This window comes from Rhinopithecus bieti, unplaced genomic scaffold (assembly GCF_001698545.2).
Source record: "Rhinopithecus bieti isolate Rb0 unplaced genomic scaffold, ASM169854v2 scaffold_12088, whole genome shotgun sequence".
NCBI classification, from domain to species: domain Eukaryota; kingdom Metazoa; phylum Chordata; class Mammalia; order Primates; family Cercopithecidae; genus Rhinopithecus; species Rhinopithecus bieti.
The window spans coordinates 567,981-588,037 of NW_016807975.1; the positions used below are offsets into that span (position 1 = coordinate 567,981).

Below are 20,057 nucleotides of genomic sequence, written 5' to 3' on the forward strand. Positions count from 1 at the left end.
AAAACAGTTCACCTCTGGCTCCTTTCCATGCTGGGGGTACATCCTTACTCAGTATTCAGGGCTTAGGTTCAGGTTCTGTTGGTGTACTGGTGTACGTTACAGCGTTAGGAATGCTGGTGCTGTTTTAAATTAATTACCTCTGCCAAAATGTCAGAACCACAACTAACAAAACCTTGAGGGGCTGCCACTTTGACACACCTCTTTTTATTACCCGAGTAAGTATCCCAATGGCAGCAACAAAAACAGGGACTGGATTGTTAGCCCTCTGTGTAGGGGCTTCATGAGTAACATTGTACAAGAGAACCTGAGCAAATGCAACTATGCCATTAATAAGACTTGGTCACTGTGGTCTGCGACAGAATGAGGTCCAGAATGGCAGGTCACTTTGCGGCCATGGTCACAGCTTAGGAGAACCTAACAAAGGTGTTAGGATTTCAAGCCTTAGATGTCTCATCCCGTGTAAAAAGCATATTGGCCAGCTAGTACCCTACTCTGCAGCGCCCCCGCCAGATCTCTCTGAGTTGACCCTATCTATGGGACAGAGGTCAGGCTGAGTTGGTGCAGCACCCAGTCTGTCTGTCCCTATCCTGAGGCCACTACCTCTGCAGGCCCCATTGTCCTTGTTACTTCTCCCAGACCTTTTGGCCTCAGCGGTCTAGCCCAGGAAAGGAGGTCAGGTCCTAAACAAACTTGACATATCTGATAACATCGCCCGTCACAATGGAAGGATCAGATCTCTGTGACCTGTACACAAATGTTTATAGTATTCATACGAGCAAAAAACTAGAGTCAACATAGATATAAACATACACACAGAGGAATATTATTTAGCGTTAAAAAGGACATGTTATTTGTGACATGTATTAACATAGAAGGCATAATGCTAAGTGAAATCAAAGAGGCACAAAAAGACAAATACTCTAATATCTCACTTGTATGTAAAATCTGAAAAAGTCAAACTCATAGAACCAGGGAGTAGAATGTGGTTGCCAAGGGCTGGGAGCAGGGGAAGTGGGGAGATGTGTATCAAAGAATACAAAGTAATAGTTACGCTTGATGAATAAGTTCTGGAGATCTGCTGTACAGCATGGTGACTATAGCTAATACTTTATTATATACTTAAAGTTTGCCAGAAGAATAGATCTTAAATGTCCTCACCATACACACAAAAAAGGTAATTATGTGAGACATGTTAATTAGCTTGTGGCAATCATTCCATAACATATATGAATATCAAAACATCACACTGTATACTATAAACATCACCATATCCTGTGGTACTATCCTTGAAATGCCTCAGATATTTCAGCCTCAGTCATCCAGTCCAGGAAGGGAAGTCACTTCTTGAATGATGGATGACACGTCTGACATTGCCCAGCTAAATGGATCAGATGTCCCTGGCACTATTAGAGGGACTTTAGCACCCTGGTATTTCTTGGTCCTGTTTCCACCCCTGAGGGATCTCACAGGGAGTGCACCTGAGGGAAACACTGACTCCAGATGAGAGTTAGGGGGGCCTTTTGGGGTACTGTGGCAGCCAGAACTGCAAATCACCCACAGGATGTACATTGCAAAAAAAGAAAATGGCTGGGAACACTGGAATTTGGATTTCACAGGCAGAGGCCATTATCTGGTCCACCTGTACCTCCTCCAGGCTCAGTGTTTCTCAACATGTGCTGCAATCATGTGGTTCCTTTGCCCTGGAGCGCAGTGTTCAGTGTCCCCATACTGCCCTAATCAGATGGGCTGCTATCACCCCACTAGTAGGTTATCCTGATGTCCTTCCTTCACTCGTTGTGAGCTGGCTTTCCATTGTTCAACAGCTCTATTGGACTGAGGATGACAGGGTGCATGGAAAGCCCATTGTATTCCATGAGTGTGCCTGCTGTCATGTTCCTTGGGCAGTAAAGGAGGTTCCTTGTCAGAGCAAAGTTTTACAGGGTATCCAAAAATATAATTTAAGTTCCCCTAAAAGGTGGCTATGGTATTCCCAGCATCCACAGGTGACACATATTTGTCCTTTCCAGTTAGCAGCCTTTTGCCATACTCCTTGTAACCACACAGATCTTTTTCCACTTGGTTGTCATTCACCTGACCAGATAGCAAGGCTGTTCTTTTTGACAACCAGTGAGAAGTGGGGAGAAGTGGGTTAGTCCAAGGTCACCTGGAGAATGGTCTTGCAGGTGGCGGTTCAAATCACAATTCAATTTTATTAGGGTAAACTGCAAACTTCTTGTCTCACAGATTATCTTTGATGAAATTTTAGCCAGGCTCCTCTGAGTCCTTTCTACTTCTAAATAAACCTTTGCCTGTAAAGATCTGAAAAACACATTAGCAGTTTCTAACAGCTCAAAGCCACATCCATAGGTTGACGATCCTCCTCCTGAAAGTGCTTACCTGAGAAAACTCAAGGTTGCTAAGAGTTTACTGTTTCTTCCAACCAACACTTGAAGGTCAAGTCCCAGTCTCTGTGGGAGGGTAAGAGCCTACCTTGGCATTACAGCCAGTTAACAAATCCAGATGGGTTTCACATTAACCGATTCCCTTTCCTGTTTATATCCCTGACTCAACTAAGCCCCCACTTATCCTCCTCTCTATTCCCTCATTCTCCCTTTAAGACACCCAGTCACCTCAATACAAATTCAAGTTGAGTTCGGTTCATACTGGACTCTTCTTATTGCAAGAGTATGTTACTGATTTCAATCTGTCCTTACTGTTTTAACTAGTATCTGGCTTTATCTTTGATATGTTCTGTATCTGCAGAGTTCAGGGGTTAATTACTTTGGCTAACTTCATCTACTAAGTCTGGGATCTCTTTCTCTAGGTCCTCGTTTATCCCTTCTGAGATTTCTCCTTCACTTTCTGGAAGCTGTGGTTAGCCCAGATCCCATCTCTTAGTTCTCCAGACCAGAAAGACCCCAGGCTTTCCACTGCAGCCTTAGCTGTCCTACAGCTGCATCGTTGACTATAGCTGGTACTTAGGTCAAAAACATTAACCTTAGCTTGTGCCTATCTCTTCCTCCATATCTTATCTCCCATCCAAAATCTTTCTAGTTTTTCTTCAGTTTCCTGAACTCTCAGGTAGTTGTTTCTAGTATTTTGCCCAGGATCTATATTTATTATCTGTGGGAATGTTGGCCTTTAGATTACACCACCATACTGGAAGAGAAAATTTCATGTCTTTGCTTTGCATTTGCCGTGAGCTTACGTGAAATGCCAAAACTGCCACCACCACAATGAATCCTCTCTTTAACATTCACATTGTACATACTGGTTCTTCTTTAACATTCACATTGTACATACTGCTCATACAGGTACTTTTCTAAAATTTATTCTATACAATAAATACAAATATTCAAGCTGTCAGTGACATAGTATATCTTAGGTTCTGGAGACTGACAAGATTTGTTACATGGGCCCTGACACTCCTAATTGTATTATCACCCTGAGCAAGTTTCCTAACTTTTCTGCTCAACTCAATTCCTCAATTACACCATGCTGACAACAGTATTTACCTCACTAGGTTACTTTGAGGATTAAATATGACAATATATACAATGTGAAAAATGTAAAAGAGCTTGGTAAATATTAGTTAACTCATATTACTGCAGATGTGTGAAACAAATGTCCCCAATCCCCTTAATAACTTCCCTCTGATGAAAAAAAATTACAAAAATTTAATACATGTTTGAGGATTGTCAAAGATCAAGATTATACAAGATAAAAATCAGGAAAGCATACAAGCAGAAAATTTTTAGCAGAGAAAAGGAAATGAGTACATAAGCCAAGATAGTCAACCTCCCAAATTATTTTTTAAACACTGGCTAAAACAGTAATGAACTACCACTTAATAACTATTAAATCAGAAATATTAACAGCAAGTACTGACTAATTTGCATACTATGGTATACTTTAATGTTGACTGTGTGAATTGATAACTGTTTTGGCACAGTTTGTGATACATCTGAAAGGAAAACAAAAAACTGTATTTGATATTAGACTTTTTGTAACTCAACATTTACAGCATTATTTCCTCTCCCCTCCACAGTGGACAGAACTAATTCCAGATTCAATCCTTTCCAATGTGTCCCATAGTATCAATTACTGCATGTTTTCTGACATCTCATATGCATGTAGAATGAAGGGTGAGAAATGTCAAGCCCAGGGCCAGGAAGTACAGCCATATATCAGGGAAAGTATGATAATAATACTAAGGAAATAACACATGGAAGATCAGATTACATCACGTCAGAGCTTTTATGATTCAGTCTGGAGTCACTGTTCTACTGATGATGTACCTAAAGACACTAAAAACTGTAGATAGCATTCTCATGGTGTTTGCTAGTGTCATCTTTCAAGTTCTAAAGGAATTTCATCCCTTTGAACTGGAAAGCGGAAGACACAAACAATTATCCAACTTTTGAGTTATTTTGGTGGAACAGATGGATCAATTTATTTATATATATATCAGATACAGATATAAATATATATAATTTATATATATCATCAAATACATATATGAAATATGATATATTAATATTGTTCAAACTCAGGGAAAATAATTTGGTTTAGTCTACAGGCTCTCATTCTTGTTTACGCAATTAGGCTGTTGATGACTGGATATGAAAAGGCTGACAAAAATCTTTGGAAATATTAACAACTTCAGATAAACTTGCAGGGCAGATAGTGACCAAAAACACCTCCGCTCCTAAGCTTATTTAAAAATACTTATAAAGCTAAAAAAAGCAAAAACATTAAAGTCCGTAGAAGACCAACTAATTAAACATATAGGAAATGATATTCATGTATCTATTAACATAAGAAATCTTTCAGATCTGTTTTCTATCTCGTCTAATCAGGGTCTGGAAGTTGTGTCGTTAAAAAATAGCTCAAGCGAGCTTGTGGCATGCATAATAGCTTTATATGTGCTTGCGCCATTGTTGGTCCAGTTACCTGATCTTATAATTCTTCCTTACTGAATGGACTTTATTAGAACAGAAACACATTAATATTGCCTTAGGAATTAAATCATTAACACTGATGATCAGGGCTATCATTTATCATGTAATTTAATCTGCTTTTTTGTATAGTTAGGCTTTTACATATGGAATTGGGTATCTCAGGATTCCTATATATAAAAGCACTGGCATACAGAAAAAAACATTTGATGATATGCATAAATCACCCAATCACAATAATTGGACCTAATAGACCTGGTTAAGAGATTAGGAATATATGGCTCATTTGTAAGTGTAAGTGATTATATAACGAGAAAACATGGGTTAACGTAACATAGTAACATTATTTTTTTATATCAACAAATTACTTTCCCCAAGTCCTTAAAAAGTTTATGTTTAAAAAAACAGGTCAGATGAAGAAATAAACTTGTAGTTTAAATTCCAGCATGTGGCTCCTTTGGTGGTTTTGCCTTGGATTTTGTTGCCTTTGAATCTTTGCCATTTGACATTGAGTAAATCTGGCCTACTGTAGAAACCAGCCAAATCCACAAACTTGGTTTTGAAAAGAACGTTGCATTGTTGAACATACCTTTTAGTGACACTACGATGAACTTAAGGAAAAAAGAAAAAAAGTATAAAAAAACTTTTGTGATATACTTGAAGTTTACTCCTTTACACTGGGCATAAGAATTGTTTGGAGATAATTTTGATTTTATTTCTTTAGTTATATGAGGCACCTAAATGAATACTAGCTGTCCAAATTGTTTTAGAAGTCTCTTAACTATGAGTGGAGTCCCCAGAGTTGTACAATGCATAATTTATGCAAGCATATTTGGCAGCCCCAGGTCCTACAGCAACACTGTAATAAAACAAACTGTTCTTAGCTTCAGAGGCTTTGTTCGACTTTTAGCCATGAGAAATTAAATTCCCCATCAAGTGTCACATGATTTTCTGATACCTGAGTTAAATATTCCTGAGACAGTTTTGTTTTGATTGTACATCTTGTACATCTTTATGGCAGCTAACTAGAGAAGACAATTGTATTAACCCTAAATTAATTCTGTATTATGACTAAATTGGAATCTCCCTCATGCTACAACCAACATTTTAATGCCTAGGTCTTTCTTTAAAAGGAGAGTGAACCTTTTTTCCTTCTATACCTATTTAAACATAAGTTTATTTAAATAAATATACAATACTTTAGTATTTATCAACCCTAAATATCTTACTAACATTGACTACTACTAAAGAATGGTTTTAGAAAATAGTCTAATTAAACTATTACTGGGACTTTTTTTTTCTGGTTCTTACCTGAGAATGTGTGAAATGAGTACGCAGCATCTGTCCAATGTTTTGGGTATGAGAAAGATCCAAGGCTGCATCTACCTCATCAAGGATATAAATTGGAGCAGGTTTGAAGAGGAGCATTGACAGTATTAATGACAAGGCCACTAAAGACCTAAGAAAAGTCAGTAGAAGAAAAGCCATAAAATTTGATTTTACCACTTATCAAAACACTGAAGCAAATATGTGATCCTATTATTGTGAATACAGATTTATCTGAAAGGTAGTCATATAAAAAAAGAATCTTGAGTTTCAAACTTTAACAATTATGTTGTATTAAAATACTTTTATTTTGGCTTTCCATTTTCCTCTTTTCAGAAGCATGCTATTTTCAGACAATTTTAATACTGCCATATTACGTTTGGCACCTACTCTTAAGATCATGTTAGTTTTGAAAGTTCTTTTTTTTTCCTTCCCCAGTTGGCTCATTAGAGCCTAGGTAGCAGGTGAGTAAGGGCTATGGTCATTATTTAAGACAATAACTATCGTCTTGGTAACAGTAACTGGGTGAGATGTCATTTTCAAACTTTCATAATGTACACGCTTACGTAAGTATGCATATATACACAAAACACACACACAATCTCTTATTTTGGTACCATTTGCGAATAAGTTGTATGGATGATGGCCCATTACTCTAAGTACATCACTGCCAAAATTCAAACAATCTTACGTAAAATTCATAGTTACACCTAATCTCAGGTTCCACAGCACTATTTTCAGTTCTCTTCTAGCTTACTGCAGCTTATTCTAATCTGGTATGAAGAATCATAATAATATTTTTTCCTTAAAATATTTTTTTTCCTTAAAATAATTCATAAAATATCTTATTTTAATATAAAATATTTATAATTACTTAACATTAGACTAAACATTAGAGTAGCATTTGTAATATTCTGTAACTTCAAGTACATCTTGGCATACAGTACTAGAATAGCCAACTCAATGCTTGCTGCATTCTTTTTTATTTTTTGAGAGTCTTGCTCTGTCACCCAGGATGAAGTGTAGTGGCACTGCAAACTCTGCCTCCCAGGTTCCAGCAATTCTACTGCCACAATGTCCCTAGTAGCTGAGATTACAGGTGCATGCCACCACACCAAGATGATTTTGCAGTTTATTTAATAGAGACAGGATTTCGCCATGCTGGCCAGGCTGGTCTCGAACTCCTGACCTCAAGTGATCCACACGCCTTGGCCTCCCAAAGTGCTGGGATTATAGGCATGAGCCACTGTGCCTGGTCCAAGGCTTGCGCATTCTAATAGGGCTATTTATTAAGAAATATATAAGTAGGGAAAAAATGTGTGCACAAGCAGAGAAAATTCCTAGCAAAAAAAAAAATAAATAAATAAAACAGTATCATCAAAATGAAATCACAGTGAGACTGTTAATCACCTCTATAAAAGGGAGCTAAAGTCATTCAGCCAACCTAAAATTAAGTTTGTCTTTCTCTGTGATGAGTGCCTCAAGTACTGAGTTTTAAACTTAATCTTTAACCCTTCAGCATAGCAGAATTTTTTTTTTTAACTGCCATGCTGGATAGTGGTATATCTAAAATAACTTTATAGCACCTTAATTATGGAAATAATTTATAGGTCCCAGTAAGAAGAGAAGCATACATTTTCTATTTTCCTCAAAACATTTTCTAGGGCTTCGGCAAATATAGCTAAAGATACTGGGAACTAAACTGTGGAATTCAATTTTATGAACAGGCAGCAGGTGCTGTATTTTTTATTCTTATTTACAAATTTTATAAAATATAAAATATATTTCTACTCATAAAATGATATAAGGGGTCATAAGGAACATTAACAGGTGTCTATATTTTCTACATACATAAAAAAAGGGTTACATGATGGTATTACAGGACACAGAAGAACAATTCAAAGCCTATGGATTATATACCATGCCGGAGAAAAAAACAATTACTAAATTAATCACTAATTTCAATTATGTGAATATTCATTCACAACCTTCTTTTAGGAGGTTTTAATTAATTGGCTATCCTATAGGTAAGACGTGAGGACATATGACCTTTTAGATTTCTATCACTATGCTGACTTTCTGAATCACTGTGTAAGGTTGGAAGAAACTTTCCTGAACTCCAAATCCATGTTATTTTCCAACACTCTTCCTTCCTTTATGTAGATCCAAGGTTCCATCTGGTATCATTTTCCTTTTGCCTGAGAACTTCCTTTAACCTGTAGTATGGTTCAGATGTTTTGTCTGAAAAGTATTCATATTGCCTTCACTTTGAAGAATATTTCTGTTAAAGAAACAATTCTAGTTGATATGTTTTACTTTCAGCACTTTATGGATGTTCCAGACTTCTGGCTTACATATGTAGCATTTAACAAGAAGTCTAAAGACATTTTATTTTGTTCACTAGCATATAGTATATCTCTTTTCCTCTAGCTGATTTTTTTTTTTTTCAGACGGAGTCTTGCTCTGCCGCCCAGGCTGGAGTGCAGTGGCCAGATCTCAGCTCACTGCAAGCTCCGCCTCCTGGGTTCACGCCATTCTCCTGTCTCAGCCTCCTGAGTAGCTGGGACTACAGGCGCCCGCCTCGTCGCCTGGCTAGTTTTTTGTTATTTTTTAGTAGAAAAGGGGTTTCACCGTATTAGCCAGGATGGTCTCGATCTCCTGACCTCGTGATCCGCCTGTCTCGGCCTCCCAAAGTGCTGGGATTACAGGCTTGAGCCACCGTGCCCGGCCTCCTCTAGCTGATTTTAGGATTTTTCTCCTAATTACTGGTTTTCAGCAGTTTTATGTATCTTTTGCTTTGTTATTTTGTATGTGTTTCTGTTTATCCTGCCTGAGCTTGATAGAACTTAAGTCTGTGGGTTTACAGAATTCATCAAATCTGGAAAATATGGGGCCATAATTTCTTCAAGTATTTTTCCATCCTCCCTATTCCTCTCCTTTTGGAACTCTAGACAGCTTCCCTGAGGACACTGAAGCTAGTTTTTTTTTCCCCCTCCAGTTCTTTATTTCTCAATGTAGCTTGAATAGATTCTGTTCTATTGCTATGTCTTCAAATTTACTCATCTTTCTTTTACAGTATCTTATCTGCTGTTAACCTCATGTAGTAAACTTTTTTTTTAATCTCTTGAAGGTCCACTTAATTCTTTTTAGTAACTTCTATTTCTCTCATTATGTTCATGTTTTCTTGTAATTTTGGAAATGATTAATGTAACTCTAACTTGCTTCCTACTTTCATGCCCTACTTTCATCAACTGTCATTTCAGAGTCTGTTTCTACTCACTGCTTTTTCTCTTTAATTTTGATTACCTGCTGGACATTGTGGTTATGTTGTTTAGCATCTCAATTGTTTTTTAACCTTCTTTAAAGAACACTGGCCTTTGTTGTGATAAACAAGTAACAGTTTGATTCCTTCAAGAAATCTGTTCAGTTTCTTAGGGTGTGTCTACATTAGGCTTCACTTCAGGGACAGTAGAGACCTAATACCAAGGTGTAGCACTCTAGGGCTGTGCAAAATTCTCATCTGTCTTTTTTAACTTAGTGAGGCTACTGACCTCTGTTTGGGCACCTGAAGTCCAAAAACTGCCACTAGAGAGAAAGCCAGAGTGAACACAGGGCTCAGTATTTCTGTTTCATCTTGTCCTGGACTATTCATTTTCTAATATTTGAAAATAATTTTTAAAAAACATTTTGTCAACTTTGTCACCTATTTTAATCAAATGTTTTAACCAAAATGTTTAGTCTTATATATTAGGCTCCTTAAATTCTATATGCAAAGGTAGTTAAGCAAATTAAAACACAAATACAATTGTAAGGTAATGAGATGAATTATAATAAAGTAAGAGGAATGAAAATTATAATATAGCAAAGTGATTCCTCACCTCTGACCACCACTGAGTTCAGTTAGGTTTTCTTTCCAGGTATTTCCTAAGGCAACCTTGAACTCCAGACCATCCAAAACAGTTTGACCCTCTGGTGGTGCAAGCATAGCATTAGCACCAGGCAAAAGAGTAGAAAAAATAGAGCCAAAGTCCGTGTTCACCTGGATTTAAAAAATAAAAAAGTTAAAACATCAGGATGCTTTCCAAGAAGAATCAATTGTTGATACATGTATATATGCATATATGTACATGCAACACAGCAGGTCTACTTTGTCTACTACTGTAACTCAGGGTTGACAAACTATGACCCATGTGAAAAATCTGGATACGCTCATTCATTTACAAAGTGTCTCTCATTGCTAGTGATACAACAAAATCAGGTAGTTTCAACAGAGACTGGATGGGCTCCCAAGCAAAAAATATTTATTATCTGGCCCTTTACAAAAATGAAGTACTGAATCCTGCTCTAATTTCCAGGGGAACTAGAAGGCACACCTCTAACTCTATCCAAAGTTTTGACACTTTTGTAGAACACACTGTAGGAATCCTCAAGATACACACAGTTGTATCACATGAGGAAAAAAACACAAACTAGAAGCAAACACAAAAACAAAACTCTTTTTGGAATAAACTGTTCTCTTATAAAACTTTTCTTTTTCCTGTTGACCGATATAAGAAGATGGGTCTAAAGGCCTAAGCAGATCAGTGTGAGGCCCAGGAGAAAAAGGGGCATGAAATCAAAAGACCAGATCTGTTAAAGGGTTATTTTCTATATGGCTCATCTCCTAGCCGAAGAGGATAAGCTGTTGAGGACCAGAAAATAGGATTAGATCCCAAGAGATCTAATGTTTGGCCTGCCCCTGTCTTGTCACAGAAGGAGACGAGATTTAGGGCCAAAATCCTAGCTTGTAATAGTGTAATTTTTGTTCATACGCACTTGATTGATGATTTGGAAATCTGGCCATCTGTCTTCAAAGACATGACTAATATTCTTAGTTCAGCAGTCAAACTTGAAAGTCTAACACACACACACACATACACATACAAAAGGACTTGACAGCCAAGTTCTCTAGAGAAATCTCCAAATTCAAATGCAGATATACAATATTCAAATGTAAATATACTTTTTAATGAATACTTAGTGTAACAAGAAAATCTCATAGACACAAGCAGTGCTCCTAAATACAGATTTACTAAGTAACAAACATTTTAAGAGCAGGTACACAGCTGCGAATAACATCCTACAGAATGGAAGCAGGTTCTAAACCAAGTAGGGGAGAGGCAGCTTTAGGACCAAGAGAGAGGAATGCTACTACACCTGAACATAACCAGGGACCTAATGTGAAACTTCCTCCAAAAGAGAATGGACACAGAAGAATACAGTCCTATGCTACACAGAAATTGAGTTACATTCATAGACTGATACAAAGATGAAATAAAAGAGAATTCTGCAAGTCCAATAAGGCTATGAAGGAAACAAACCAAAAACAAAAGAAACCTAGAATACTCTGGCTTTGTCACTTTGTCAATCAAGTATGCCTGAGGCCAGAAGGAAGAATATAATGCTGATAACAGTACCTACTTCATTAGGTTATTGTGAAGATTAGATAAGAAAATTAATTTGAGAATAGTGACTGGCATACAAGAAGCACTGAATAAATGTTACTACTGGTTTTGCAAGAACCTTGGAAATTAGGAAGAGCAGGATATGTTTAGACAATAGATTCTGATTTGTACTAAATCCAGGAAAAAAGAAAACAAAACTTCTCAGATCCAGTGTTAAATCGACATGCTGTACAACAATAATAGAGTCAGCCTTTTGCTTCCATTTTAAGACAAAATAGTACAGGGAATAGAGCACTGAAAATAAGTCTTAGAAAAGAAAAAAGCAAGGTGACTAAAAGGGATAACTGTGCTGCATTACTGAAGATAGAATTCCTACAGAATTACAAAGAGAAAAAGAGGCAAGGTGCCCCATTAAAACCCAGAAGGCACAGGTTTGCTAAACTACCAAACAGCACAGTAACTCTATGTTTGGAATCTTTGAAGTAAGAGTCTTCTGCGACAGTAAGAATGGAAAAACTTCCACATGAAAGGCTAAGGGATTATCCTATAGCAGACAGATACATGAAGTCAGGGAAGTAGAAGTAACAGCAAAGAAGCCTGACATCTGCCAAAGTTGTCATAAAACAAAATGGAATTGGGATTTTGTTCAGTAAGCGTTCTATAAAAGAGAATACTAAACTTGGCTTGTTTACTGTCCAATTCTTAAAGGACAAGAATGCCAGGATCTGGTAATAGTCAAGTCTGAAAAGAAAAAATGCATTTAAAAGTCTGAGGTTTTAATTAAAGTGTGAATATGTGCCTCATTCAAACACAGATCAGCCATTTCAAATTTCTCATAGAGTATAAATCCACTGATATTTTTTTCATCCTTGCTACCTCATATAAAACAAAACATAATATTCTGGGGTTAAAATACCTTTTGCCATGCAATATTTAGGGCTTGGTTTTTCTTCTGGTCTAGGTCTTCTATAGTTGTAAGAATTTTGGATTTGTCATTTTCTACAATTCTCTTCTTCTTCATCAAGTCATTATACTATGAGATAAAAAACATGGTTAACTGGGAAAACATAAAATCTCTTCTATATTCCGGAATTCAGTCAGAAATAAACAGGTTTCATTATTTTGATATATAATACATACATTCCTATTTACCAAAAAGATATAATGCACTAATAATTATATATACTCTTATAAGCATATGCTATACATATACTATATGATTTGTGTGTATATACATACTCTTAACAAAATTAGGAATAAAATCATCCATATGTATATAACAAAATTAAATTGCTAGAAGACTTTATAAGACAAGTCCTTAAAATATTTTGACTCCACTAATATTCCCTTATCTCCTTAGCAGCCAAGGCAAAAAAAAAAAAAAAGTGTTATATATAAACTTAAATAAAAGTAGCCCTGAAAGCTCTCCTCTTAAGGTCAGCCTTAGCAGTGACATGAATAAAATTTTGATCCTTCACCATGATGTATAGGTCCCACATAAATTGGACCTTTTTTTTAAAAAAAAAATTTAAGTTCTGGGATACATGTGCAGAATGTACAGGTTTGTTACATAGGTATACATGTGCCATAGTGGTTTGCTGCATCCATCAACCAGATTTTAAGCCTGTATGTATCAGGATAAGGGGAATTGGACCTTATTTATCCCTTGACTTTATGGCATTAAACTCCTCCCCAGGTTCTGGCCATATGGTCTTTTACAGCTCCTTTGAACACAATAAGCTCACTATGTCTTATGGCCCCTGCACTGTTCTCCCTTCCTGGAATATTCTTTCTTCTGACCTAACGGTTGCCTGAAATTTCAGCTCAAATATCATCACTTTAAGAGTAGTATTCCTTTGAGCAAGGCTGTAGAGGGATAATCATACCATCAACAGCAGTGGGACTTCCTAAAACTCTTCCTAACTCATTTCTCCTCAAAGCCCTGCATTTCACATTCACCTTTAAAAACTCTAGCCAGTCCTGATGTCTTCCTTGCTGTCCCTCTTCTTTATAGCCACGTTCCCCAAACCTCCTATGTTTTTATCTTATTTTTTCATGAAAATCCATATAATTGCTTATGTAGATGGATATAAAACACAAGAAGAAAAAGAAGGCCATCTGCTGATCAACAATACAGGCTTCTCCTCTGGTAACAGGATGGGAGTTGATAAATTCTTTTGAAAAAAATATTAGACTCAGGTCTCCTCTAACAGAAGTAAACAAGTAAAAGTGAACAAGTTTCATCATATTATGCAGATCAAATTCAGACCAAAGTTTTCCTTCTATAAATATGCCACATATATGCAAAGTTTTAATGTAGAAATGAAAACCAGCAGGAGCATTTTATAGAGAGATCACAACACCTGCATGATTCATGTTTGGTATCTAACATAATCTAGACTCTTGGTGCATATATTCATGCCAGTAACAGTTAAAAAAAAAAGTTATGGTAAAATTTCTTAATTGTGCTATTATCAGTGTTGCAGATTTCTCATGAATTTTACTCTATGATTTGCAAATTCAAACAGAATTTTGCAGAATTAAGGAAGTTATGGGGCATTAATATAAAATTACTAAGATAGTCATTTCTTATGGCTATCTTAAGAGTAGGGAATGCTTCCCCACTGGGTTTTCTAGTGATAGGTCCTCCCAAGTTCATCACTAAATGACAGTAAACTCCTTTCCCAGACTCAAAGTTTTGTCAGGTTAGGGGAGATGGATAACACTATCGAGTAATTAAGAGCATTAAAACTGAGAAGAGGTTGCAGGATTTACAGATTAGTGAAACAGCATTTATGTATGTAATGGTTTTAGTCATTACTTATATAACAGTTTCAGTATACAGTGGAGTCAAGAGAACGACAGCAGCATACCCTATTCAAGGCTTTTCAATGCAACTGAAAGAAATGACAGAAATGTGAGGAATTATGTTTGACAAAGAACAAAAGCCAGTGGAAAAGTCATTCCAGGTGTAACAGAATGTAAAAACCACTAATGACGCACAAGAGTAATAAGAAAAAAATGACAGAGAAAAAGGAAAGCAGAAAGAAAAGCATCAAAGACATCTGCAAAAGGTTAACTCTAATAACTCCATCAGGGGTCATACAGAGCTATCAATGCTGGTCATGTTCTAATGTGGCCAGATATTCATAGGAAATTGACTTACCCGCTCTTCAGCTTCTGTCAATACATTCATAGCTCTCATATTGACATTTCTTCCTAGTTTCTCCTTCATTTCTTGCAACTTCTGAAGTCTCTGACCAGCTTCTTTAGGGTTGTTAGTTTTGAAATCATAGGCACTATTGGGTTGGCCAAAGAGGTGTCTCTCTGCATTAATCCAGTCATAATCTTTCAACATTTTGGATACCTAGCCACATATAAAAATAGATGGAGATCTACAAATGTTTACAAACCAATATGTATAAGCCAGTTTCTTAAATATTTAATACTTTTGAATCAAATACTGAAGATGAAAAAACCTTCAATGACTGATTTTTTTGTTTGTTTGAGATGGAGTTTCACTCTTGTTGCCCAGGCTGGAGTGCAATGGGCAACCTTGGCTCACCACAACTTTGCAACCTCTGCCTCCCAGGTTCAAGTGATTCTCCTGCCCCAGCATTCCAAGTGGCTGAGATTACAGGTATGCGCCACCATGCCCAGCTAATTTTATATTTTTAGTAGAGATGGAGTTTCTCCATTTTGGTCAGGCTGGTCTCGAACTCCTGACCTCAGGTGATCCACCCACCTCGGCCTCCCAAAGTGCTGGGATTACAGGCGTGAGCCGCCGTGCCTGGGCGACTCGTTTTTAAAATGAGTTTCATTACTGACAAGAATAAAGATGAATATTTTTACGTGGAGCACAGACTACAAAAACAAGACATTGCATAGCAAAAGATCTTCCTATTACGTTGGCATTAAAAGAGCCAACTCAGAGAAATTTTTACAAAGTGTACGCAAAACACCTCCATTAGAATGAAATGGAAGTCAGATAGAACTCCTTTAGAATTTAGCAAATTCTACCTACTGCTTCAAAAAACAACTTGTAATAAGTTAAAATTCCTTTAATACTTAAGTCATAGATTTGATAAAATCATGGAAGCCTAATGCTGACTGAGACCTAATGATTTTTCTCTCAGAACTATATTCTAAGAAACTGCCCTAAACATGGACTCTATCCCTGCTCCCACCCCTCTGAAAAAGGCACAGGATAATACTTCATGTAATACAACTGATTATACAGTTCAAATTATAGTGCTTAAAGAAGACTTTCTTCTACTAGAATTATGATTCATTCTCACTGGCAGAATCCAATCCTTGTTAATTTTGTTGACTTGTATTAATTCCATGGATATGGTCTCAAATGTAGGCCCCAAAGTAGAATTATCATTTCAAGTCTATCTTCCTCTTGACCTGTAAACTCTCTGAAAGCATTCTATATCATTCATTCTGTATATGTGTTGCTCATCCTTATATTGTCAGTGCCTGGCACAGGATCTGATATTAGTAGGTATGTATAAATCTTTGATAAACTATGTTTTTCAAAGAATCATTGACTTCTTAGCAGACCCACTTGCAAGTCCCTCCTTTTACTCTTTCAATTGTAAATAAAATCTCCTAGCAATCACCAGTACTAGCATTTTCAGTTACCAAAACACTATTAGCAGTAACATTGCCATTGGTAATATTTCAGTCAGTTCACTAACACTAAGCTAATGGGAAATCAATAGTAATAAAGTGGGAGATTATAATGTAGCCATAAAAAATGTTTTTTAAACCAAGTTCCACAGTTCTTTCAGAAGAGGGGAAGATTGTTTTGTATGTTCTTGATCTTTCTGAAGTTAAAGTTCATGTATTTTTAGGATGCTTAAAAAAAAATATCCCGGACATTAAAAAGGTGCCAAATTGTTACACACTCGTAATTATTAACACCATGTGAATGCAGCTTCTCAACCAAGCAATGAATTTCTACAAAAGCATGTGTTCTCTTTAAAGCACTGAAGTAAGGGCGCTGTGACACATGAAAGAAGGAATGTGTCTTCTGTGGGATAACCTCAAAAACATAGCTGCTTGGCAAAACATCAGATTTTTATAAAGTGGCAAATACTGACAGCAGTGACACTCATAAAGACATGTGGAAGCCAATTCAGTCCTTTTTTTAGGTTACCTGTATATATAGTTCTGTGAGTTCTTTAAATTCAATTTGAAATAAGGTAGAGAATATACATCATTATTACTAGCACAACAGTAATTAGTTCTATCAACATTTGGAGGTAAAAAGTTATTTCCATGGGAGACCACTAAACATTTGGTAACTACATCTTGTAGATGGGAACAAATATCTAAAATTAAATCTAAAAATAAAACATTTGTGCAATTTGTTGAAAATTAGCATTGTTGAAAAGCAGTTAATAGCTGCAAGCTCAAATTTATGCCAGGTTGTAATTTTGCCATTTATATTTATAGATTTCTCCATCAAGCAGTTTTCTAAAATTTTTCAAGAGCTCAGTGACAAAAATTTGATTAAGTATAAAAAATGAACACAAACGTACCTTTGCAGCACCATCTTCAGCCTCCCGTTTATGTTTGCTGATGTTGTGGTCTAATTCCTTAATTTTAAGCTGAGAATCATTGTTTTGCTCCTTGTGTTTTGCCACTTCTGCATATTTAGCTTTAATTACAGTGTCTTGGGCTGTTATTACCTCTTTTTGCTTGGTCACCTCTTCTTGAGCTTTATTTACTGACTCCTAAAACAAAAAATAAAAGAAAATATGTGGTGAGGTAACATGTAAATAATTTTAATCTACTAAACAGTTATCTGACAGATCCCTGGGCAAGATGTCAATGTGATTACAGGCAGAGAGAAGATCACCTAACCCTCTATTTTATATCACCATTAAAAGGACTAATGAATTGATACACAGAAGAAAACTTGGATTACCCCTGGAAAAAGGGTTGGGGTACAATGCTCATGCTGCAAATGACAGCGTTTCTGCTGGATATAATGTAGATGGAATCAACCGGGTGAGGAAGAAGACTGCTAGAGGCTAACTGACCTATGAGATCCCCAAACTGGCAATTCTGGATGAGTAAAAGCTATTTGTGCCTCATTCTCTCATGACAATGAGTGAAAAGACTGAGAACACCAAAGTCAAACATCTTAAGGTAATGTTTCATAAAAAGATTATCATTTTCAGCTTCTCCAATTTGATAAGTAAATCCTACCTTATTTTTAGCCACCTCAGCTGCCATTACTTCAATCTGACTTTCATAGGATTTGATAGCTTCATTTACAGCTTCAAGCTGTTGTTTGTAAGATGTATGCTCTCTCTTGAGCTCTTCCAGTTCCAGAGTGATAGCTTCAACTTCCTATAAAAAACAACAGTATTCGGGTATTCACATAGGTGATTAACTACTCAAGAACAAGTATGTACAGGAAAATTAAATAAATAATCTCATGCAAGTTAAGACCCACAGCTTTGTTATCACTCAGCTACCAAAAGTACAGGTTAAGCTGCTTCCCCAGAAAAAGAAAGTTTATTTTCCTGTATTTAAAAAAAAGTGTAATTTGTATAGGCTGAAGGAACTCTGCATAAATTATATCCTTTATCATTTATTCCTACAGGGAAAACAATATAATATTCTACATAACAGATGAATTAGTGGAAGTAAAGTTTAAAAACAAAACTGTTCAATGTGTAAAAAGTTTCTCAATATTATTCTTTCCCACTGTAGCCTTCATTTCATTAGAAGAGCAGTCCCCAACCTTTTTGGCACCAAGGACCAGATTTGTGGAAGATGATTTTTCCATATGGTGGGGGGCAGGGAGAGAGTATGGTTTCTGGATAAAACCACCCCATCTCAGATCATCAGGCATTAGATTCTCACAAGGAGTATGAAACCTAGATCCCTTGAATGCACAGTTCACAAAAGGGTCTGCAATCCTATGAAAATCTAATACCACTGCTGGAAAATCTAATACCACTGCTGATCTGACAGGAGGTGGAGCTCAGGCAGTAATCCTCATTTGGCTGCCATACACCTCCTCTGTTACTGGTCTGTGGCCTGGAGGTTGGGGACCCCTGCATTAGAAAATACTTTGCGCAGCTATTTAATGGTAAGAATCTTAGAGTGGGCTAAAAAAAAAATGTGCGGGAAATATATTTAGGTGAAATCACATAAAAGTGATTAAAAACCTAGGTTCAAATTCCAGCTTTGATATTAGCTAAAAGATAAAGTATCATCAGTTTACAACTGAATGACACCTTGTAAATATAACATGCTTTGTCTTTCATCATGTTCTCACAGTGCACATTCATTTAGGTGCTTACCAAATAAAAATGTCAACTTGCTGAATCTCTGATATGACATCCACAGTATCAAATAATCCACTCCTGAAGAAAGGCCATCCGCTCTTGAAGGAAGCATTTACCAATGGTCAACTTTGGCCTTTCCTTAAAATTAGCATCACCTACTCACAACTATGAAATACTAGATTGCAGTGTTTTCAGAGAAAAATACAGATTAAATATCCCTTATCCAAAATGTGTAGGACCAGAAGTGTTTCAGACTTCAGATTTTTTTTTTTTTTTGGATTTTGGAATATTTGCATTATACTGACTGAGTATCCCAAATCAAATCTGCTCCAATGAACATTTCCTTTGAGCCTCAGATCAACACTCAAAAAGTTTCTAATTCTGCTGTATTTTGGATTTGAGATGCTCATCCTGTATATTCCTTTGACTTGTAAGAAGCATAATTTGCTTCCAAAGAACACTGGTCCCTTTTAGATTTTGAGATCAATTGTGATGACTAAGGTCAACCAATGATGCTCTACCACCTTCAGCTCTATGTTGACTTTAAAAGGTTGGTTCAATTTCAAAAAGAAGTTATTACCTGTTGTTTTTCTTTCATCTTCTTGCTAGATGCATCTGCCTTTGTTTTGGCACAATCCAGTTTTTTCTGAGCATCCTTCAGTTCTCGCTCTCTCTCAGCTTCTGCATTTTTCATTTTATTTTCCAATACTTCATATTTTTCTTCTGCTTTTCTTTGGATTTCTTCAGTGGTTTTCAAAGTCTCCTCACTTTCCTCTGCATCACAAAGTAGGCAAATGTTGCTAAATTAACAGTTATAGGTAAAAGTTTACAAATTCAACTTTTAATAGAAAAAATGGTTTGGAAAATTACAGGCTACAATTTAAGAAAATTAACTATCCCAATGATATTCTAGAAATGGTATAATGAAACACAGATCCTACCTAAAAGTCATATTTGAATTATCTAAAAATCTGTAATGAAATCATTTCTTCTGCTATGAAATTGAACTTCACCTA

The 20,057-nt window shown here is 36.4% G+C and overlaps 1 protein-coding gene across 8 annotated transcripts in view; it reads right to left on the minus strand.

Moving 5' to 3' along the window:
• Positions 1-5,049: 5,049 nt before the first annotated feature.
• Positions 5,050-20,057, minus strand: part of SMC2 (structural maintenance of chromosomes 2) — a 46,106-nt gene continuing 31,098 nt past the window's right edge. For 4 of the 8 annotated variants that reach the window (XM_017884358.1, XM_017884360.1, XM_017884359.1 and 1 more), the window contains exons 18-25: positions 19,622-19,815; positions 17,951-18,094; positions 17,278-17,472; positions 14,895-15,095; positions 12,645-12,761; positions 10,163-10,323; positions 6,270-6,417; positions 5,187-5,569 (exon numbers count right to left, since the gene is read on the minus strand). In XM_017884358.1, coding sequence (XP_017739847.1) covers positions 5,393-5,569; positions 6,270-6,417; positions 10,163-10,323; positions 12,645-12,761; positions 14,895-15,095; positions 17,278-17,472; positions 17,951-18,094; positions 19,622-19,815 — 1,337 coding nt within the window. In that variant the 3' untranslated portion in view covers positions 5,187-5,392. Of the gene's footprint in view, positions 5,570-6,269; positions 6,418-8,384; positions 8,566-10,162; positions 10,324-12,644; positions 12,762-14,894; positions 15,096-17,277; positions 17,473-17,950; positions 18,095-19,621; positions 19,816-20,057 lie in introns of those variants that run through there. The other 4 variants (XM_017884354.1, XM_017884357.1, XM_017884355.1 and 1 more) reach the window with 3 other exon arrangements.